Source organism: Bidens hawaiensis, unplaced genomic scaffold (assembly GCF_021521415.1).
Source record: "Bidens hawaiensis isolate Kalapana, Puna unplaced genomic scaffold, B.hawaiensis_p1.1 tig00006086_1, whole genome shotgun sequence".
NCBI classification, from domain to species: Eukaryota; Viridiplantae; Streptophyta; class Magnoliopsida; order Asterales; family Asteraceae; genus Bidens; species Bidens hawaiensis.
In genome coordinates this window covers 1,033,591-1,058,148 of record NW_027491405.1, presented here as the reverse complement: position 1 = coordinate 1,058,148, position 24,558 = coordinate 1,033,591, and the positions used below count along the sequence as shown (strand labels likewise).

The following is a 24,558-nucleotide window of genomic DNA, read 5'->3' as shown; positions in this document are numbered from 1 at the left end:
AGCTGCTGTCCCGAGTCATCTTGGCTTCCTTCTTCTTCCCCTAATATCAAGAAGCTTGAAAAATAACTTTCTCCCTTGTGCTTGATGTTGCCGATCGGCCTCTAGGTGGTGAGTTAGGGTTTTTTTTTTTTTACTTTTTTGATATTTTATAAATAATAAGCATGTAAGGCTTTTCCCTAGTGGTCTTGGGTCGGTCCTTGAGTTTGGTCTACAAAAATTGATCATAAAGGCCTTTTCGTCTTCCAAAACCTGGTCATTTTCTCTTTAAAATCCGCAACCTATGAAAGATATAAAACTTTGTAAGATCATGTTAAAACAAGCTAAAATCATTATTTATTAGATAATTAAGCAATTAAAAAGATGATAAAAGGTGCATAAAACAAGTGTGTTTTACAACACATCAAACATCCCACACTTAAGACTTTTACGTCCCTGAAAAAGAAATCTACACAGGATCATAACCAAGTGAAAACAACAAACTCCCATATTATTTAACATTATTAAAATAATAGAAACAACTCGACATATTGACCGTGATTGCCGGTATATTTGTTCACTTTAAACCCAGTCACTAACCAATCAAGCCCCCCATTGCATTAAGCGTTTTAAGTTAAAAATCCACGGCTACACCTACCCCATCTCAAACAAAGAGAGCAAGAAAAACTAGAGTCAAAGCAGACTGGTCCGATAAATCACCGTAAGGCAAGGACTCACTGACGGTACAAAGCAGATGCACTCGGTGAAATTTGATGGATGAATGGCCATATGGAGGCCATACGAGCTATTCCTAAATATTATTGGACTTTGTCCTATAAACCCCTAATTTGATATTTATTGACTAAGAACCTTGAGCCCCAATAGCGATAACCTCAGAGTCACTGTGCCCTTAGCAACGCATAAACTCTCAGCCCCGTTTAGTATGTGCATCTTTGGCCTCTTTTACCATTTTGGGATACTTTTTTCATCTTTTATTTGTACTTTCTTTCTTTTTTTTCCATGCTTTTGAAAGATTTTTTTTTGCACCTAAATAAATAAAACTATTTTCTAAGCTCGTAAAAAGATGGACATTGTGGTGATGTGCTAGTTTGAGTGCATCTAACTCTTACCATCTCAAAGTTTTTAGATTATGGTAATCCTCCGCAAGCATCGAAATTCGGTTTCACCGTTTTTCAAATTATTAGGTATATTAAATTTGCAAAAGAGGATTATCAAAGCTAGTTGGGCCTATCGCCACATCCCAAATCAGATATGCAAACAATCTCTTCTTTTATTATTACTATATTTTTCAAAAGTTCCGAGAGCTTGTTAACAAAACGGTAATAATATCATTTCCTGCTTAATGTTGAAGAAAAACAAATTTCAAGAGACATTTTTTCTCTCTCTTTTTTTTAATTCAGTTGCCCAGCCACTTATAATTTTCGGGTAAATGGATATCCCGTATGTCTACAGGTAGTTAACAGGACCAAACATATACAAGTATATGTCCCTCGAACTTAAGTAACCGACATAATTTTCAGCGAAAGAGTGCAAAAATGTATTATTAATTTTTAAATTTTTTTTCTACAACTAAATAAAATAAACTCATACCCACACTTAAAATGAAATCGTCCTCGATGAAAACAAGGAAAAGAAATAAAATAAAATTAAAATTAAAATTAAAATTTTCAAGAATAAAACAAAGAACGGGTTACTTCTCTAGTTTATATGCAGAATCTTCACCAGCTATATATCAATCGAACGAGCGTATAGCATTTCATTTGCGGCCCAACCTCGAGAGAAACAGTTCCAAAACGCCATCAAAGTTACCATGCGCATTATAATACCTGCAATAAGTCAAACTCGCTCGCATGTAGCGGCGTACAAAACAGAAAACAAAAACATAAGAAATAAACATAATTTTGTGTTTTTGCATTTTTGTTTTTTTGTATTTTTCTATTAGTATTTATATTTATTTATTTTATCATATTATTATTATTATTATTAATTTTTTTAATATATTTCTATATAACTATCAAAAATAAAATAAACAAAAGTGATAATAAAGAAAATCATAATACACACTCTACAACTTGGGCTATCTCCCGAGTGATGCATCCAACATGTCTACGCCTCGGTGAGTGAGTCAAGGTAGAACACCTTGACTGTCTGATCAACAACCGGCTCACCTATGTAGTGCTTCAACCTGTGACCGTTCACCTTAAACTTCCCGCTCTTATCTTGTATCTCAATAGTGCCATACGGGAATACCTCAGTGACTGTGAACGGTCCCGGCCATCGGGATTTCAACTTTCTCGGGAACAACCTGAACCGGGAGTTATACAATAAAACCATATACTCACAATTGAACTGCTTATTACCCTTCTATTTTCTATCATGCAGTTCCCCCGTCCTCTCCTTATACCTAAATGATTGCGTGTACGCGTGATCCCGGAGCTCCTCTAACTCATGCAGCTGATGGAAACGAGTGCCCTATGCGGCACACAAGTGAAGATTAACCATCTGGAGGGCCCATGAAGCACGGTGCTCCAACTCAACAGGAAGATGACAAGCCTTCCCATAAATCATCCGAAACGGCGTGGAACTGGTCGGAGTTTTGTAGGCTGTACGGAAGGCCCACAAAGCATCATCCAATTTGTTGGACCAATCCCGACGATTCGAACCAACCATTTGCTTAAGAATACCTTTGATTCCCCGATTACTCACTTCCACATGCCCACTAGTTTGAGGGTCGTAGGCGGTTGCAAGCCGATGGGTGACCCCATAGCGCTGCAACGCCTTCTCCATCTTCGCATGCAGAAGTGTGCACCTCGATCACTGATCAAGGCTTTCGGGACACAAAAACGAGCAAAAACACTCTTAAGAAACCGGACTACAACTTGGGCATCATTCGTGGGTAAAGCCTTAGCCTAAACCCACTTTGAAACATAATCAACGGCCACGAGTATGCACTTTTTCCCACACGAAGATGGAAACGGTCCCATGAAATCAATGTCCCGCACATCGAAAACCTAACAAACCTGAATAGCGTTTTGGGGCATTTCATTTTGCGACGAGATGTTGCCGACACGCTGTCAACGATCACAACTCCTCACAAACGCATGCACGTCCTTAAAAATCGAAGGCTAATAAAAACCAGAATCAAACTGTCAGGCCCCTCGATTTCAGCTGGATCTTAATTAATCATGTCATAACTCACACAGATTAATGTGTTGACAAGAGAGTTAATGATGGGTTGCTATATTTAGAAAGATATCCGTCTGTTAAAGGCGGAATCAATAACAAACATACGTTTGCAAAGAATAATCAAAGGTAGAAAACACACACATGATTCACTCAAAAGATTTCCATCTATATAATTTTCATCATACAAAGTGGATAATCGATTTAGGGTTCTAGGAATCCTAGGACAGCCGTCACTTTCAAGAAAATATTCTTTCTTATCCGAAAAGTGTAAAAGTCTCAAAATCCGTGTCCTCTCTCTTGGCGGCGTGCCCTGAACATTCTATTTATAGGCCTGCCAACCTAGGACAGCTGTCATTCCTGCTAGAAACCCTAAATAAAATCATACATATTCAAAATAAACTAAGTGTAAAACAAGTCTTCCGGGTAGGCTTTTCATAAATCTTCATTTTTCGAGTACGCTGTGTACTCTGCCATCCTTCATGACTTGGTAACATAGAAGTGTGCTCGGGATCAGTTTCTGGGTAGACTTTGCTTGAAGAGTATTTCACCAAGTAAAACACTCACCGAGTAGACTTCAGTCTTCTTGACTTTGCCAGACTTTACCCGACAACTCCTTACGAGCAACCTTGTTCTTCAATGATCCATTTCAGCTCTTTGCTATAAAATAACTTATTAGCAAAGTGTACTCGGGAGTACTGTTCCTTGCTTGAGCTGAACCTTGCCCGATATTACTTAGAGATATTCCTTTAGATTATCAAGCATACTTGGATCATACTTATTAATGAATACCTTGCCCGGACTTCCAATCACTTGACTTCTTGGACTTGGTCAACCAAACCTTACTCGGAAGAGTAAAATACTTGGTTCTGAAGAACAGACTTGCTTGATAAAGTGAACCTTGCCCGGATTTACATAAACTAGTGTACCTTACCCGGCAATGCACTAATTTGCAAACCTTGCTCGGATATCCACTAAAGAAGACTACTTGAAGATAACCTTGTCCGGTAGACAAAATATCGTACCCGGCCAAGTAAAACCTTGCTCAGATGTCTAAGGTGTGCCCGGATCCATACTTAGCGAATTCTGAGGAGGTTGAGAAGATTCCAATCTTCCATATACTTCATTCTGATCAAATCTTTGACTCAACAATCTCCCCCCTTTGGTCAATTGTTTGACTCAACAATCTCCCCCTAGATTGGAACACCTCAGCTGACCCAAAACATTTCTATAGTTACTTACACTTAGCAAAAATACACATCAAATCAAAATTGCATATTCAAATAACATAAGCAAAATTTCATAATCAGAAAGTTGTCCGAAGACATTACAAAACAAAGCCTATTCTATTGATCTTGTCTCTTTCTTGCATTATGAATGGCTTGTCTTCGATTGATTATCTCTGAAGCAGCTTTCATCTTGAAAATATTAAGGGCTTGGTAGTGAGTGTGACTTTCTGGTATAGCCAAGTCCCTTATATCCATTAGATCTTCATTGTGCAGGCATGTCTAGTCTTCATCCCTTTTAATGATCCCCAGAATTTTTCCATCCGAATTCCTCAGCACAAAATGATTATCATTCTCTTTGAATTCATTGTCAGCTATAATCCCATTTTTCTGTACTGTGTAATTGGGGCGTCTCATTCTTCTTCCCAGACTTATACATGTATTCAAGTTGGACAATGGATTCTCATCTCTGAAGGTCATCTAAAAGTCTCTTTCAGCTATGTCCATTCTTTTCAGCTTTGCAATCCTTTTTGACTTGTGAGACTGAATCAACCTCCAGCTCCTCTTTTCTTTTAAGAACTTGAACCCTTTTCCAGCTTCTTCCCACAAAAATTTTGACAGATCATTCATCTGTTTACCTGCCAATCTGCTTCTGTTTCTGTAATCATACAATCTGAGAGTTGCCATCCTTCTCAATTGTTCTTCATTGAATTCATAGAAGTCACTTCTCACAACAATTTCTCTCAATTGTCTACTCTCCATAATCACTTTTAATACACCAGTAACAGAATCAAAGTATAGTTCTCTTGGTAGATCCACATTAAATTGTGGTCTTGTTCTTTGTTGTGCTGAACTGCTTGATTCACCTCTTCCTCCTTGTGGAAATCTTCTTGAAATAGGAGGTCTGAAGGGAATCGACTTCTTTGGTTTTGCAGGCCTCAAGTTAAAAACATTAATGTATACAGCCTCTACCATCTCTGTTGGTAGATTGGCAAGTTCAACCACATCGTGTCCTGCTGCTTTAAGTTCTTTCAACATTTTATCCATGCCAGGAGTTCTTGCCAATCCAGCAGGTACAAACCTACCATCAGCATAGTATCTTGGATTCTCTCCTTCCCTTAGGGCTTTTTCCCATTCATCCTTTTTAATATAAAAGAGGTATTTCAAATCCTCCTTTTCCAAGACATTGAAGTCTGCTTCACTCATTCCCCTTTGGTTGATCATTATGCTCCTCAGTATGTTTATCATTTCTTCATTTTCCCATGGAACAAATGGTTCATCCTCAGGTTTAGGTTTCACATCTTGAGGAGTAGGGGTTTCAACTGATCTGATTTGTTCTTTTTCCTTCACTCTCAAGGTCTGAATTCTTCTTTTCTTAGCTTGGGGTTCATCAGTTGGTTCAGCCTGTTTGGTAGAGCTCTCAGTTTGGACCCTTTTCAAATTTTCTTTTCTTTTCAACTTGTTGTATTGGTCCAACACTGATTCTCAGGTTAGATTCTCAACAACTTCAGGTTTCATACCTCTTTCCAATAAATATCCGCACATGCCTCCAAACTTTTTCTTCAACTCCTCCATCTTTTCCAGTTTCTCATTTTCTTTCACACATTTTTCAATCACCATTTCTCTTTCACTGTTATAGAGATCTTGGAGTTGATAAAAAGTAAAGTTAGACAGATCCTTTTCAGAATAGCTGTGCCTTCTGAGATAATTTCTGTATTTCTGGGCATCTCTATTCTTTTCTTCCATCTTTTTCTTCAGAGCATCTCTCTCTTTGTCAAGTCTCATCTGCAACTGATCATCATCAAGATCAGCCAGTGAATCAAAACTTATGCCATATGTTCTCAGTTTTACAACCAAAGGATTTTTCCTTTTAGCCTCCCTCATACTCAACTCAATGTTTGTCCTTTGTTCCTCAGTCATTGTGACTTGAGGGGACACAACATTAGTAGCTTTCACATTCATTTCCTGATCATTCTCAGGGTCATCATCATCATCATCAGAGTCTTCAGACTCATCCTCACCTTCAGTTAGATCATTCATTGCATCAATCTGTGGTTCATCAGAAAGTGGATTCTCAGGGATTGATACATTTGGCACTCCTTGCACATGTTCATCTGGCCTTAAAGTCTGCAAAGGAATTGCTCTGATTGGGCTATCATCATTCTCACTATCATTATCAGGAGTCTCAACATAGTATTTGTTCTTTTCATCCCATCTCCCTTTCTTTACATACTCAGTACCTTCAGCTGACATGAATGTTTCTGGTCGATCCCTTTTCCTTGAATACTTCTTTCCATACTTGGGATCATCCACATACTCCCATTCATCAGGATTTTGTCTAATATCATCTTTGATCTGTTGAGCCCATTTCTGTGCAGCCATTAAGGCCATGGACTCACCAATTTCTTCATCAGCCATCATATCAGTATTCAGATTTATTGGTTCAGCAGTCTCATTTGTTTCTTGTTGACTTTCAGTTTGAAACATGCTGACCACCATAGCTATGGAGTTATCAACTTCCTCATCTCTTCTCAACTCAATCAAGGCCTCTATCACTTCTTGATCATCCACTTCTTCAATGAATTCCCTTGCAAATTTGGCTTGATTGATCAAGTTTTCCTGCTCTGCCAACTCTACAGGGTCCATAGTTTGGGCCAGTATCTCTCTGTCCCTTGTTTCTCTCAGAATGTTTTCTTGTTCCCTTAGAGCAGCAGCAGCAGCTTCATCATCATCTTTGAACAATACATCCTTTTCAGGATATGCCATAACAGGCTCTTCTTCTGTAACTTTTGCCTTACCCTTCTCAATCCTTCTCCTCACATCCTCCTCATCTTCAGACTGCACATATTCATCTATTTCTTTTTCAAGGGCTTCCTGTTCTGGGTCATGCTCTATTCTCTTGGAACTTGCTTGTTGATCAGTTTCTGGTTCAGTGTGTATAAGTTCCTCAGTAGCAGCATTTTCATCTATCATTACTTCAGTCTCTTCTTTTGTCTGAACATCAGTCAAGACATCAGTAGCTATGTCAGTTAAAATATCAGTAGCTATATCATTAGAGGCTATATTTTCCTCAATATTTATTATTTCAATCTCATCCACTCTCTCAACATTCTCTTCAACTTTCTCATTTTCAATCTCCTTTTCATTTCCTGTCTCAATATCCTCCTCACTCCATACTACTCTCACAATCTCATCATTCACATCATAATCCTGTTCTGCACCATCAGACATATCAGCTTCATAATCTATCTCTTCAATTATCCTCTCCTCACTACTCTCCTCTCCATCATCATAAATATTCATAATCATTTTTAAAGCATCAGCAGTCTCTGAAACTGTTACATTTTCTTCATCATTTCCACCTGAGACAGTTTGCATAGATACATTCTCCCCCCTGTTTTGGGGCAGTTGAGGTCTTCTCAACCTCCTGCTCCAGGGTTTGAATTCTCAAATTTGCTTCTACTAGTCTTTTCAACAACATAACATTTTCCTCAGTTACTTCTTCATCCCTTCTTCTCAGTTCAGCATTTTCTTTTAATAAGGTCAGAAGGTCACTATCAGTTGGTGGTGTTGTAGGTGGTGAAGTGGTGAAATGTTCATAATCAGGTTGGTCTTGGTTTGAAGTGTGGGATTGAAATATGGATGGTGGTGTTTGTGGTGGTGGGGATGTATGTGTAGATGTTTCTGGTTGGCTTAAGGTTAGGATTTGTGGTTGTGTGTGAGTGATCTGGTGTGGTGGAGTTTGTGGTGGTGATGGAATAATTGGTTGTTCAATGTGCTCAAGTTGCTCCCCCCTGAATAGGTGCAACAACTTCAATATTCACTTCGTCTCCTCCTTTATCTCCATTACCATCTCCATCATCAGAGTTTCCATCATCATCACTGTCATCCTCTCCTCCTTCCTCCTCTGAGCTTAACTCAGGTACTGGCATCACTTGCAAGTCATGGTCCAATAACCATGGCAATATCTCAAATGGAACATTTGAGTTGTATGTATTTGAGACACCTGGATTTTTGATTCTTCTATATGTGTCAGGGTCTTGCAGTTGGTGTGTAGTTCCAACAGTGGGTAGATCTTGAAGCTCACTATTGAAGATTATCTGTAGGAATCTTGGATATTGTAAAAATCTTTTTCTTTCAGGCTTCTTCAGATTTCCTACTAATCCTTCAAATATCATCTTAGAGAAATTGAAGGGCAGATCATATATAACCCCAACTGTGGCCTTTGCCAAGTCGTGACTCATCAAGGTCCACGATCCCTTCCTTGGAGCAAATCCGTGTATAACATGGTGAATAAGAAATCTGTACATCATAGGAAACATGCCCTTCTGAAACTGTCCATCATGAACATTTCCTTGATAACCCATTGTCTCTTCAAATATTTTCATTAGGTGGGGTGTGCTGAAGTTTATTAAGTTGTGATCACCATCATTCAACCGGAGACATCTTCTTATCATTCTCTCTGTAATATGTATCTCTTGTCTAGCCACGGTTGCCTCGATTCTTTTACCATTTATGTCCTCAACCAGTTCAGCAGATCTCCAGAAATCCAAGGAGTGATTTATGTAAATTACAGGGCTTTCAGTGAATGCGAAACTGACATTGGACTGAGCCATCCAAGTTATCATCCTAGTCATCGGCTCATTGTCAGGTGTGACTTGTAGAAGTGCACACATATTATGTTTTGGTTCAAAGACATACTTGGGTTCATCGTCTGCCATATCTGAAACACATAAACAAACATATTCAAAGTGAAATTAGTCATAAAGTTCAGTACTTTTGGATAATTTCAAGGTATAAAAATGAAGAAGAAAGAAAAAAAAGTGAAAATCATCAAGAACCTGTTATTCGACAAATTTATAACCTAAACACATAAACAGAGTGTTAGTAATCAGATACATAATCAAAGCCCATTATAGTCTAATCGTGGTCGGAAAAAAACACATTAATGTTGCTTACCGAGTCGGAAATAGAGGGCTAACTCAAGTTAGGGTTAGGAATAATAGAATGTGATAAGTTGGTTTGGGTTTCTTTGAGAGTAAGTAGTTTGCAGTGGAAGGAGAGAGATGGAAAATTATGTTGAAAATTTTGCCTAACGCCCTCTTATATACCTTTTGAAAGTGGGTTTTAAATGCTCTTTGTCTTTTTGTGAATTATTAGCTGTCATACAGTAACATTATCTACTTGATATTAAAAACAATATTTATCTTTTAAGTTAATAAAACCTTACTCGGAATTTTTCTTTTCAAAGGTTACTCGGTATACATCCACTTACAAAGCTTACCCGGTCAAACTTTGCTTGGAAAATTTTCATTTTTGAATATACAAAGTTTGCCCGAATTCTTCTATTTATAAACCTTGCTCGATCAAGCAAATTAATTTAAAGTTAAGACATAATGAAGAAAGCTTACCCGAAATACTAGATTTCTTGAGAAATTAATCACAAGGCAAATAATCAAGTATAATCATCAAATAAACATCCTTACTAGGAATCAGTCAAGACACCCATATAGATTTCTCAATTTCAAATTAAAACTTATCTAGCATAAACCCTAATAAGAATCATAATCAATTTTATCATACTAACTGACATATTCAGTCAAGCATACTTGAAAACATAGTGTGCCCAAGCAACCATTCAAGAGAATAGTGTGCCCGAACACCTTTTAATGCAAAGTATACCCAAATAACCTTCATATAGTACAAAGTGTGCCCGGAAAAGGAATTCTAGCAGACAGTGTACTCGGAAAGTTAAGTTTTGAAATTACCAAGTATATTGAGGGAACAAAAGTGTATCCGAAATATAAAGTGTGCCCGGAAAACAAAGTTTGCCCGAAAACACTTGTAATTTCAAAGAAATCATAAACACACATATCACAGAGCATGCTCGGAATGAAATTAAAACACATAAACATTTAAGTGTGCTATAGTCTAAAATTTCAAACAGCTTGCCCGAAAATCCTATGTTAGCACTAAGCTTGCTAGGATAAACACATTCAATCTTCAGGTATGCCCTTACCCGAGGGATTTCAGCATGCCAAACCATACCCGAAAAATGACAAACTTAAATAGTGATATCTAAGCATGCCCGGAAAGATTAACAAACCTTTCCTAACAACATATTCACACAAATCACAAAGCTTACTTGATGTACTTTATTAAGTTCATAAAGTTCGCTTGGAATCACAATCAGCATATAACATGCATAGCTTGCCCGAAACAAGAATTTCTTGTTAAAAGTTAGCTATAACAACACATAATCATCTCAAGACTTCAAGCTTGCTCGGGAAATGAGTACAACAGTATACTCTACCCGGAAAGTGTAAACACTTCAAAGCATGCCCGAAAATCATAAAGTTAGTCAAAAATGACTAAGCTTACCCAGAAAGGTCATAAATCATCAAACCTTACCCGAAATATCATATTCAAACATATTCAACTGTTTTGTGCCCGGAAAGGTTATAAAACATTAAACCTTACCCGAACTTACATATTCAACCTATTAAAGGCAAAATGCAACACTTTTTGACTTAAACCACTTGTCAAAATATAAATTTTTTTATTAAAGATCATAGTTTAAGAGCAAATGGTGCATTTAGAGATCAAATTTCAGTTATATTTCTCTTCATAACAGCTTCTTCCATTTTCTGAAATGATCTCAAGAATGGGATCATATTGACTAAGTAGCTTTCTCAAAACTTCATTCTCAGCATTATTATGACAACATAGATAGGTTAACAGCAGGTATAAACTTAGCATGAGTTTCATCTCTTTGGTGATATGATTAAGGTTCAATTTAAGCATAATGCATTAATGGTCAACACTGTGCTATGATGCCTCATATCTCTTCTCAAAGCTTATTTGGCTTTCCTCAGATCACCCCAATTTGACTCTAACCTCCTGTATTTGGTCAAAAACTTGTTTTTGTATGACAGAACTTATTGATTTTTGTATATATATATATATATATTTAGATTCAAACATATACAGAGGTTGAACGTTGGACTTAGTTAATAACATGCCTTTCATTCAAGATGAGACAGATTTTGTCAACATCTTTGTAGTTCTTGTTGTAACCCTCTTGTTTGATAAAATATTTAAAAACGCTTATCAACTTCTGGTTGATTTATTAATTCTTCCCCTTGTTTTTGATATTTTCTTAAATTTTCTTAAAGCATGTTCCTTGTCATATTTATAGATGTTTCATTTTTGGTTGACCAAATAACAACAGGCTCGTGTATGACTGGGTAATCATTTTCTGCCTATCATTCAGAGAGATTTATCTTGAGACATGCAAAGACAACGATGTATCTCCACATAAAGATTAGCATATTCATTATGTTTATATCACTTTAGATTTTACATCATCATGGGAAAGCAACCATGCATGTTAATGACTATACTAAGGTCCTTTTAACCTACTAAATCCATATGATTGGCTAAGCAGTCAATGTATTATCATTTTCCAAATTAACAGTTCAATATTCAATCACCCCAATATCTCTTCATTGTCAGGTAAATGGCTATCCTGTTTGACCAGAAGTGGTCAACAGGACCAAACATACATGTGAATATATATCCTTTCAAAGTCAGAGTTATTGACATAGTTTTAAGTGAAAGAATAAGAAACAAGTTATAATTGCCCCAAATGCATTCAGTTTTCAGGTCAATGGCTATCCTGTGAATCTATAGAGATTTAAGGACCAAACATACACAAGTGCATGTCCTTCCAACTGGGCAAATGGCTCAATTTTCAGCAAAAATAACTAATTGAGTCTTTTCTTAAAAAAAATCCTTCTTTTGAGCTTCTTTAAAGCTTGAACTGAATAATCTTATCATATCTCAATTCCATTAATCAACTTGCTCATGTTTTGACCAAAATAAAGTATTTATGCAAAAATTCATTAGAAAATTCATTTTATCATTTAATTTTGACATAAAACTTATTTTGACACAAACAGTTGTAACACAATCGAATCTTAATCAAACATAACATCATTAAGACAAGCAGACAATATTAACATTCAAGGTCTAGCCTATCTTAATAACATCACATGATCAGATAATACACATATTCAAGCATTCAAGCAGTGATGTCAAATAAGCTTACTCTAACAAGTAAATCACAACACAGACACTTATTCTAACATCACGCATGCACATCAACAGATAATCATGCAAACCTATCAATCAGATCAAACATGTCAATGTTTGCATACATACACAGTTAAAGCACATAACAGTTAACATATTCAGTAGCATATTCAAATATCATACTTACGTAACATAATCAAGCATATTCACTAAACATTCAATACGTGTAATCTCTAACAAAATAATCAGTTATCACGGAGAGACACACAACCAGGCACACATCCTTAATCAGATTTCATCAGAGTTGATCATTCCCAGGGCTTTCAGAAGAAAGTTGAACCTGGTTCTATCAAGTGGTTTGGTGAATAGGTCAGCTAAATTGTCACTTGTATCAACCCTTTGCATTTCAATCAAACCTTTTTCACTGCAGTCTCTGATGAAATGATGTCTGATTTCAATGTGCTTAGTTTTGGAATGTTGAACTGGATTTTTAACAGTAAAATATGCAGCAATATTGTCAATAAGAATAGGGGTGTTCAAGAAATTCAAACCATAGTCCAGCATCTGATTTTGAATCTATAGAACTTGTGCACAGCAGGAGGATGCAGCAACATATTCAGCTTCTGCAGTAGAGATTGAGACCGTAGTCTGCTTTTTACATTGCCATGACACTAGCCATTCACCCAAAAATTGACATCCTCCTGAGGTTGACTTTCTGCTCATGTTGCAGCCATCATAATCACTGTCTGTATATGCAATCAGATCAAAAGCTTGGTTCTTTGGATACCAAATTCCTAAGTCTGGTCTTCCCTTCAAATATCTGAATATTCTTTTAACAGCATTCATGTGGGAGACTTTTGGACTTGATTGGAATCTTGCACACACACATACAGCAAACATGATATCTGGTCTTGTTGCAATTAGATACATCAGAGATCCAATTTTGGCTCTATATTCATGTTCATCTATAGGCTCCCCCTTTTCATCTGCAATCATCTTTTCTTTGGTGTCCATTGGAGTTGAAGCAGTCTTGTACTCTTGACAGTTGAACTTGTTCAAGATGTCCTGCACATATTTGTTTTGATGAATGTAAATCCCCTCAGCCTTCTGTTGAACTTGCAGTCCTAGAAAGAAGTTCATTTATCCCATAGAACTCATGCTGTATTTGGACTTCATTACCCCTTCAAACTCCATACACATTTGTTCATTTGTAGAACCAAAGAGGATATCATCCACATATACTTGTAACATAAGCAAGTCTGATCCCTTTCTTTTGTAGAAGAATGTCTTGTCAATGGCTCCTCTTTTGAAACCATTTTCAAGAAGATGATTTGATAGCTCATCATACCATGCTCTAGGAGCCTGATGCAATCCATAAAGGGCTTTTTTTAACTTATACACCCTGTTTGGATACATTGGATCCTCAAAACCTGGAGGTTGAGCAACATACACCTCTTCATCAATCTTTCCATTTAGAAATGCAGACTTAACATCAAGCTGGAACACTCTAATGTTCTTTGAGGCAGCATATGCAAGAAAAATCCTGATAGCTTCAATTCTTGCAACCGGTGCAAAGACTTCCTCAAAGTCTATTTCTTCTTCTTGAAGACATCCCAGTGCTACAAGTCTAGCTTTATTCTTAATCACCAAACCCCTTTCATCCCTTTTGTTTCTAAAAACCCATTTGGTTCCAATTGCATATTTGTCAAATGGCTTATCAACAAGATCCCACACATGCAGGTCTCTAAATTGTGCCAATTCCTCTTGCATTGCTTCTACCCAACTATTATCTTTTAATGCTTGTGCTATGTTCTTTGGTTCTATTTGGGACAGAAAACAAGAGTAAAGACAAATGTTTGCAATTTCTGAATGACTTCTTGTAACTCTTTCATGCAAATCACCAATGATGTTTTCAGAAGGATGATTCTTTTCCACATAAGGAGTTTGTACAATCATATCTGTAGACAAATTTGTGTCAAGATTTGTTTCATTGAGCTCTGGTTCTTCAATGATCAAATCAGCTTCTGCATCATGAAATTCTGGTACTTCATCATTATGTTGTCCTGAAGTAGATGCACCGTTGTTTTCTAAGTTCAATCTTTGAAATAGATCTTGAAATCTTGTTGTAGATGCAGCTTCTTCTCCACTTGCTTGGTTGCTTGTGTCACCCTCATTCTGAATTTGATCATCCTGTACATCTTGATTGTCTTGATTGTTCTTAGTATGAGCATGTTCAGGATTGTGATTATTTTCTCGATCAGGTTGACCATTGTCATATGAGGGATTCTTCACAAAAGTATACTCCTTTTCTTTTCTAGCAACTTTCTTCCATAATTCTTCCAAGTCCAATGATTTCTTCTTTTGCTCTTCAATTTCACTGGTCTTGTAGAATGATTCATCAAAGTCTTCAGGATAAATCTTTAAAGACCTTATTAACTTCTCATGATCAAACAGCCATGCTGCACCATTAATTGTATTGAATTGATTCTCATTAAAGATGATGTCAGATGATTCTATAACACTCAAGTGATCTTTCACATAAACTCTGTAAGCTTTTGAGTGTGTAGAATATCCCACAAAGAAGAAATCCAAGGATTTTGTTTGAAACTTGTTCAAATAGTCTCTTGTATTTAAAAGAAAACATTTGCATCCAAAGGGCTTGAAAAACTTGATGTAAGGCTTTCTGTTGTGAAATATTTCATAAGGAGTTTTGTTATGCCTTTTGTTCACAAGTACCCTGTTCTGAACATAGCAGGCTGTATTTATAGCTTCAGCCCAAAAAGTGACAGGCAGATTAGCATCTGCTAATATGGTTCTTGCAGCTTCAATCAAAGTTCTATTTCTTCTTTCTGCAACACCATTTTGTTCAGGAGTTCTAGGAGCTGAGAATTGTTGTTGTATTCCTTTTTCTTCACAGAATTCTTGCATAACTCCATTCTTGAACTCAGTGCCATTGTCACTTCTCATCATCTTGACTGTCTTATTCAACTTGTTCTCAATCATTGTTACACAACCTTTAATCAACTATGCAGTCTCATCCTTGGTACTTAGGAAATAAACCAAGTGTATCTTGAATACTCATCAATGATCACCAGACAATATCTTTTCTTCCCAATACTTGGTACACTCACATGACCAAGAGATTCATGTGAAGTAATTCAAGTACTTGATCAATTGAATTGATGAGTTTTGACTTATGAGTAGATTTGTGTTGTTTTCCCTTTTGACATGAATCACAATGATCTTTCAACTTGAATTCTCTTATAGGTAAGCCTATGACATGCTCACCTTTGACAAGTCTATTCATGTTCTTCAAGTTCACATGACACAGTTTCCTATGCCACAATTTTGACTCATTTTCAGTGGCTTTGGAAACAAAACTTGCACCTCCTCTTGAAATAGCTTCTTTCATATTCAATTCATACAAGTTACCATTTCTTGGTGCCATCATCATAATCATTTCAGGTGGAATTACAAACTCAGGTTTTAAAATGAAACATTGTGAATCATCAAAACTGACTTTGTAACCCTTATCACACATTTGTGATATACTCAGCAGATTGTACTGAAGACCTTCAATGTGAAATACATTATCAAATGAGACTTTCCCATTTGTTAAGATTCCTTTTCCAACAATCTTTCCACCATTCTCATCACTCCCAAAAGCTACTGGACCTTCATACTTTTCTTCATAATTGACAAGAGATCTCTTGTCACAAGTCATGTGCCTAGAACAACCACTATCCATATACCATATGTCATTTAGAGGAGTGGACTGTTCCTGCACATACAAAGAAAGTTTGATTAGTTGAGTGATGAAGTGCAAGCCTTATCAACTTGCAGCTCATCAGATTCAGTTTCAGACACAGCTTGGGAAGTGAGTGTTGTTGGTTTAGGATCTTCATGAGTCAATTCTAAGTTGTCTGAATTATCAGTTTCATAACCACACTCTCTTGGAGTTTTAACAAGTGAGGTTGGACACTGGTATTCAGCTGAGTCAGTGGCATACTCCTTTATCACATAGTCCTTATTCTCAGAGTAGTCTCTCACATCAGCAACTTGCTCAACCTTACTCTCAGTCTTAGGTTTCCAAAGGAAACCATGTGGTTCATATCCATATTTTAATAGAAACTTCTCATCACCAGTGAGTTCTGTTGGTTTATTTCTAGAATGTGCATCTTTTCTTCTTGTCTTCTCACTGCTTGATGATCCTTGAGAACCATCAGATTTGACTGATTGAGTATCTTGCTTGATTCTCAAAGACTGATAGTTCTTTTTGGTCAATTTCTCATGCTTCTTAGGAGATTTACTTCTTTTTGCTAATTCAGCCACTTGCTTCTTTGTTGTTACTTCATCTTTCTTCTCAATCCTTGTCTCCTTTGCAGATTTCTTTTCTTCTCTGTTCATGGTTTCATTTCCACACACCTTTCCTTTTCCCAGATATACATCATACTTCTATTTGTACAGGACAAAGTCTTGGCCATACTTTGTTCCATCTGGGACATGAAATGGTTGAAATTTCAATCTCTCATTGCATGAGTCTGTGTGGTGACCATATTCATCACACCTTGTGCACCAAACCTTGCCTTTGAATATTTCATGTTCTTTTGGTTTCTTGAATCTTTCACTTGGCTTAGGTGTCTTGACTCCTAGAGTCTTCTGATTCTTTAAGCTATCAAAGTTAATTGAGAATGGCACAAACTCCTCAATCTTAATGTCTTGTCTTTCAAGTTTGCTTTTGACAAAGACAATTTTTTTAATAATCATAGGTTCTTCATCACTGCTTTCTCTAACCCTTGACTGTCTTTTCTCATACTCTTCCATAGTTTCCACTTCTCCAACATCCAACACCTCATGACTAGAAAAGATTGGATAAACTGGGATAAAATTTTCTGTATCGACTTTTTCAGTCACCATCTTCTTTTTGTTTTTCTGCTTTATCCTACCCAATACAGCCTTGCTTGGTGGTCTGACTGCATTGTAGTTTATCTTACTCCTTTCACAAATGTCAAAAGAAACATGTTCTCTTTTCATTTTATCATTCTGTTTCTTCAATCTTGGTGGGACTAGTGGATACTTTGGAAGTTTATCAACAGATTCCGGTTTTCCTCTTTCAGCAGCTTTGATTTCCTCTTCAGTAATTTGATCACTCAAATTACTCAAGTCATCTTGATCCAATTCAACTGAATCAAAGTCATCCTCAGAGACTTGAACTCCAATTGACTTATCCTCTTTTACTTCTTCCTTAATCACAAACTCTCCTTCTTCATTCACTTCTACCTTTTTGTACAAATCAACAAATTCTTCCTTGTCTTGAAAGACATCTCTGAATTGTTGCAAGTATGCATCTCTTTTCTCTTTGTCAACTTTTGGCATGAAGTTGTTGTTGAATGGAGGTGGAACTGCTTTGTATTTGTCTTGTTCCTTCACCTGGTTCAGTATACCACATATGTTGCCTGTTGAGACCAAATTCTTCAGAAATTCAGTTTCAACCTTCAGTCTTGTGTTTTGCACCTTTTCTTCAACCAACATCTTCTTTAATCCATCAATCTCAGTGATGTATCTGGTTTGAGTTCTGTAATTGATCATTCAATCATCTTCAAGGCTTTTAATCTTTTCTTCACTGATCATCTCACTTGCCTCATACCCATTGATGATACTTTGTTTTCTAAAACACTCACTTTCCAGCTTGCTTACTTTTGTTCTCAATTCAATGATAAGTACATTTAAATCAACAGTAGGAGCAGAGTGTACCTGAGATGATGATCCTTTTTCTTTCTCAATTATGGCCATGAATGCCACATTTGCTTTCTTGATATCATCTGCAATGTCCTCTTCATGATTGCTCTAATCAAAATTCCTTCATGCCGTGTAGTCACTGCCACATTTCCTTGATTTCTGATATGATTTTGATTTGCTGGAACAGTGTTGTTTGGAGCATTTTGAGCTGCTTGAAGGTTTTGATTGTTATTCATTTGAAAACCTTGAGTCTGTTGCATACTTTGTTGTTGATTATTCATTTGAGGCTGAAAGTTGTTGAAGTTGGGGTTGTAATTGTTGTTGGGATTGAAGTTGTTGTTGTTGAAGTTGTTCATTTGATTGTTGTTGTTGTTGAATCTTAACTGACTTTGTTGGTAATGCTGCTGACCTCTTGGTTGATTTTGTTGATATTGCTGCTGACCTCCTTGTTGTTGATTCTGGTATTGATTCATTTGAAATTTTCTTGGTTGATTGCATTCTTTTTTAAAATGACCAGGTTGCTGACAATTGTAGCAGATTGCTTTTGACTTGTCAAATCCAATCCTGTCATTTGGACCCGAAACCAGAGACCTACCAGTTCTGTTATACAGCCTTTTACTTCTCAAACCCAACATGGCAGCTTGCCACTTCAAATCCATGTCTTCCAAGTCATCTGCATCAATTTGCTCTAAATCATCTTGTACCACACTTGTGTGAATTAGGTTATTTGCAAAAAATGTATTATATGACTCAGTAAACATAGTCAGCAATGCATTTGTTTCATTGCTTTGACCATTTAGACCACTAGAGTGATGCACATTCCCACTTGCCATTGAGGCAGTTTCAGTATCATCAATCAGTTGCACATTGAACCTCTGTTGATTTTCTTGATTACTTGTGCTACCTCCAATGAAAGATTTTGGAGTAACAACATTATGTTCAGCTGGGTCTTCAATAATGGGAATTTGCTGTTGATTCTTGGTAGACAGATTTCCCATGGGTGCAATCAATGCATTTGAAATGTTGAAGCAGGGTCTATCTTCCTTAATTATCTCATTCTCTATCATTTCAAGTTCTGCAGCCTGAAGAAAGCATACTACATCATCCAATTTCAATTCATTGAAATTATGCTTCTGAAGGATGAACTTGCAAGCAGTATACCATTCTTTTGGCATTGATTTGAGTAACTTTGTATTTAAATCAAAGTCAGTCATTACATAATCAGTTGTCCTCAACTCATTCACAATACTTAGAAAACGTTCTAGTATTGATTTCAACATTTCTCCTTCCTTATACTTGAACCTTTCCAACTGTTGCTTCAATCTTTGCTTCTTTATGTTCTTTAGTTCAGTATTCCCTTCATACATCTCAAGGATGGCATCATACATTTGCTTGGCAGTTGTGTGATGTGCCACCTTGGTCAGAATCTCCCATGACAAACCTAGCTTAATCATAGCTAAGGCTTTGTCATCCACCTTTCTCATTCTTTCTCTTACAGCAGCAGTTGTAGCTGCATTTGCACCTTCTTCAACAGCAGCTTGTGCACCATTCTTGATGGAGTTCCACATATCAATATCATTGTAGCATACAGCTGCTTCAAAGAGTACTTTCCATTTGATAAAGTTTTCCTGTCCAACCTTGGTATCTTGATAGTAGACACCTCTTGTTCCTCATATCCAGACATTTTAAAAAAAATCAGTTTCTTTGTAAAAAAACAGAGTTTCAAAATAATCAGATCTGAAAACAGAATGCTCAGATCTGATGTGTCTGATGTGATTAGAACAAGATTTAGATATAAAGATTAGAACTTTAATTGAAATAAGGAAGAGAAAACACCGGTAGATTGTAGATCTGGAAGAAAAATGAAAAACAGGGCTGCTGACGTCACAAATCAATCGAACAGTGGTCTGCTTACGTCATTCTTCTTCAAATCTTCAATCAGCAACAATCTTTCCAAAATAGCAGTAACAAGCTCTGATACCACTTGTCAGGCCCCTCGATTTCAGCTAGATCTTAAGTAATCATGTCATAACTCACACAGATTAATGTGTTGACAAGAGAGTTAATGACGGGTTGCTATATTTAGAAAGATATCCATTTGTTAAAGGCGGAATCAATAACAAACATACGGTTGCAAAGAATAATCAAAGGTAGAAAGCACACACAGGATTCACTCAAAAGATTTCCATCTATATAATTTTCATCATACAAAGTGGTTAATCGATTTAGGGTTCTAGGAATCCTAGGACAGCCGTCATTTTCAAGAAATATTCTTTCTTATCCGAAAAGTGTAAAAGGCTCAAAATCCGTGTCCTCTCTCTTGGCGGCTTGCCCTAAACATTCTATTTATAGGCCTGCCAACCTAGGACAGCTGTCATTCCTTCTAGAAACCCTAAATACAATCATACATATTCAAATTACATATTCAAAATAAACTAAGTGTAAAACAAGTCTTACGGGTAGGCTTTTCATAAATCTTCATTTTCCGAGTACGCTGTGTACTCTGCCATCCTTCATGACTTGGTAACATAGAAGTGTGCTCGGGATCAGTTTCCGGGTAGACTTTGCTTGAAGAGTATTTCACCAAGTAAAATACTCACCGAGTAGACTTTAGTCTTCTTGACTTTGCCAGACTTTGCCCGACAACTCCTTACGAGCAACCTTGTTCTTCAATGATCCATTTCAGCTCTTTGCTATAATATAACTTATTAGCAAAGTGTACTCGGCAGTACTGTTCCTTGCTTGAGCTGAACCTTGCCCGATATTACTTAGAGATATTCCTTTAGATTATCATGCATACTTGGATCATACTTATTAATGAATACCTTGCCCGGACTTCCAATCACTTGACTTCTTGGACTTGGTCAACCAAACCTTACTCGGAAGAGTAAAATACTTGGTTCTGAAGAACAGACTTGCTTGATAAAGTGAACCTTGCCCGGATTTACATAAACTAGTGTACCTTACCCGGCAATGCACTAATTTGCAAACCCTGCTCGGATATCCACTAAAGAAGACTACTTGAAGATAACCTTGCCCGATAGACAAAATATCGTACCCGGCCAAGTAAAACCTTGCTTGGATGTCTAAGGTGTGCCCGGATCCATACTTAGCGAATTCTGAGGAGGTTGAGAAGATTCCAATCTTCCATATATTTCATTCTGATCAAATCTTTGACTCAACAATCCCCCCCTTTGGTCAATTGTTTGACTCAACACAAACATCTTCTTCGTCATCGAACTCGCACCATGGTGACCTCTTGTCGGTCCTACATGACAATGGCTCCGAATTTTCCATCCCTCCTTAGCATCTACACACCTCATAATCAGCTAATCAGTACCGATACAGAAAAGATACGGGTCGTCCCATAGGTAGAACTTAATGTAACTAACGAATTTCTTGTTTTGCTGGTAAGGCACCTTCGGGAGGTACCCGTCCGCAAGATAGTTCGCGAAGTCAGCGAACCATGGAAAACCCTCCTCCTGCACTATAATAAACATGAGACTCTCTGTCGGAAAACGCTCATCGATCCTGACCCCCGAATCTCCTAACTCCGCTCCATCTAGACGTGAAAGATGATCGGCTGCTGCATTCTCGCCCCCCTTTTTGTCACGGATCTTAATATAAAACTCTTGAAGCAACATGATCCATCGGATAAGATGAGGCTTAGCATCTGGCTTGCTGAAGAGATATCGTATAGAAACATGATTCGTGTACACAATCGTCTTGGACAGAACTAGATAGGACCTAAATTTATCGAATGCAATCACCATAGCTAAAAGCACTTTCTCGGTGGTGGTATAACTCTCATGTGAACCATTTAGGGCCCGACTAATGTAGTAAATCGGATGGAAGTGTTTATCCTTCCACTGTCCAAGAACCGCTCCGATTGCCAAGTCGCTCGCCTCTCACATCAACTCGAATGGTAACGACCAGTCGGGAGCAATCATGATCGGGGCGTTAATGAGTTTGTCTTTTAAAAGATCAAACGCCTCGATACACTGCTCAGAAAAAATGAATGAAGCATCCTTCTCTAGAAGTTTGGTCATGGGTCTCGCGATCTTAGAAATATCTTTGATGAAGCGGCGGTAGAACCCGGCATGACCTAGAAAACTCCAGATGGATCTCACAAATGTGGACGGGGGAAGATTAGAAATGGTCTTGACCTTCACTCGGTCAACCTCTATTCCCGCACTCGAAATATGATGCCCCAAAACAATGCCCTCGAGTACCATGAAATAACATTTCTCCCAGTTAAGGACTAGGCTGGTGTCAGTGCAGCGAGCCATCATCCTCCCAAGATTAAAAAGGCAATTATCAAAAGAACTACCAAATACAGAAAAATCGTCCATGAACACCTCCATGGAGTGCTCGATCATGTCGTTGAAAATAGCCACCATGCATCTCTGAAATGTGGCTGGAGCGTTACACAATCTGAACGACATACATGTATAGGCAAACGTTCCGTAAGGACATGTAAATGTGGGTTTCTCCTGGTCATCGAGAGCTATCGTAACTTGGAAATACCCGGAGAAACCATCTAAGAAGCAGTAGTACTGCTTACCTGCCAAGCGCTCCAACATCTAATCAATTAAGGGTAAAGGAAAGTGTTCTTTTCTGGTGGCATCATTTAGTCTGCGGTAGTCGATACAGACTCTCCATCCAGTCACAGTCCTAGTGGGAATGATCTCGTTCCTCTCATTGGTGACAACACTCGTGCCACCCTTTTTAGGAACCACTTGAACTGGACTCACCCAAGCACTATCAGAAATGGGGAAAATGATCCCCGCATTAAGGAGTTTAATGATCTCCTTCTTCATAACTCTTGCATTTTCGGATTAAGCCGCATTTGCGGCTGAACGTCAGGTTTGAAATTATCCTACATGAGGATTTTATGAGTGCAAAACGAAGGGTTGATACCCTTAATGTCGATAATCTTCCATGCAATCGCTTCCTTGTGCTCTCGTAGCACCCTTAACAACTTCCTCTTCTCAAGCTCCATCAAAACAGATGCAATAATAACCTGTAGCTTCCTCTCTTCATCTAAAAATGAATACTTCAAATGGGCAGGCAAATCCTTATGCTTTAAGGAAGAAGGATGACTCTCAACGGAGGGTCGGTACATCGAATCGTCTCGTACGATCCAAACAGACACGCCAGATTCAGGGCCATGTGACTCGGTTTTGTCATCCAAGGTATGGTCGGTCATGTCAACCATCTCAATCACCAGAATCTCCATATCGAGAATCTGGATTTCGGAGGCAGATCCTCCACAGATCTCGCTGAAAAACTCCCCAACATGTTCCATAATGGTATCGACGAAGTATAAGGAGTCATCAGCAAACTTTGGGTGTTTCAGTGACTGTCTAACGTCAAAGGTGACGTTCTCATCCCTAACTCTCAAAATCAACTTACCCTCGCGGAGATCGATCAACGCATGTGTAGTGGCAAGGAATGGTCGGCCTAAGATAAGTGGGACACTATCATCATCGTTCATGTCCAAGATGACAAAGTCCACCAGGAAGATGAACTTGTCGACACGAACAAGCATGTTCTCGACCACCCTCGGGGATATTTCATAGAACGATCAGCAAGATGGATACTCATCCTGGTGGTCCTCGGCACACCTAAGCCCAACTTGCGATACATGGAATACGCCATGAGATTAATTATGGGACTAAGATCCGCCAGCGCATAAACTACCGTATCATCACTCAAGATGAAGGGAATCGTGAAACTCCTAGGATCGGACATCTTCTTTGGTAACTTTCTCTAAAAGACTACAAAGCAGCTAGCACTCAATGGGATGGAAGAGACCTCAGCTAACTTCTCCTTATTCGAAAGAATATCCTTAAGGAACTTTGCGTATTTTGGCATTTGAGTGAGTGCCTTAAGGAATGGAATGTTAAGGTGAAGCTGCTTCAAAAGATTAATAATTTTGGAATTCTACTCCTCGTCTCTATCCCTGCGGAGTCTCCGGGGGTATGGAACTCTAGGTTTATTGACTCTCGCTGGTGTGCTGGGTAAATGCTAGTTCTCGGCCTATGCTGTACTTCCTGGGCTGCGCCTCTGATGCACCTTGGCCGGTGTAGACTCCAATTGAATCTCCTCGTCCACCTGCTCCTCTACATCGACTGCAGGCTCCGCAACGACTCCTCCTCCAGTCGTATCCTGAATAATGGGCTCGCTGCGTGCCCCTGCACCGCTCCTCGTCGTGACAGCTTTTGCGAATCTCTTCGGGTTCTATTCAGTATTACTCGGGAGTGTTCCTGGCAACCTCTCATCCAGACAACTTGCTATTTCTCCCATATCCCGCTCG

At 38.0% G+C, this 24,558-nt stretch overlaps 1 protein-coding gene across 1 annotated transcript; it reads right to left on the bottom strand.

The window, feature by feature from the left end:
* Positions 1-221: 221 nt before the first annotated feature.
* LOC143631538 (uncharacterized) lies at positions 222-23,478 on the bottom strand. The gene is made up of 5 exons (XM_077100280.1): positions 23,212-23,478; positions 13,680-14,690; positions 7,506-7,685; positions 5,370-5,546; positions 222-278 (listed from the first exon to the last, which is right to left on the bottom strand). The coding sequence occupies exons 1-5, from the start codon at positions 23,476-23,478 to the stop codon at positions 222-224; spliced, it is 1,692 nt and encodes a 563-aa protein (XP_076956395.1).
* Positions 23,479-24,558: the final 1,080 nt, after the last annotated feature.

Excerpts from the sequence above, each read along its gene's own strand:
- LOC143631538 (XM_077100280.1), bottom strand. The coding sequence starts at position 23,478 with ATGGAGATTCTGGTGATTGAGATGGTTGACATGACCGACCATACCTTG. Across the intron at positions 14,691-23,211 it reads AGAAGAGGAAGTTGTTAAGG|GATGATCAAATTCAGAATGA; the intron begins GTGCTACGAGAG and ends CAAGATGTACAG. Across the intron at positions 279-5,369 it reads CAACAGAGATGGTAGAGGCT|GTTGCGGATTTTAAAGAGAA; the intron begins GTATACATTAAT and ends TATCTTTCATAG.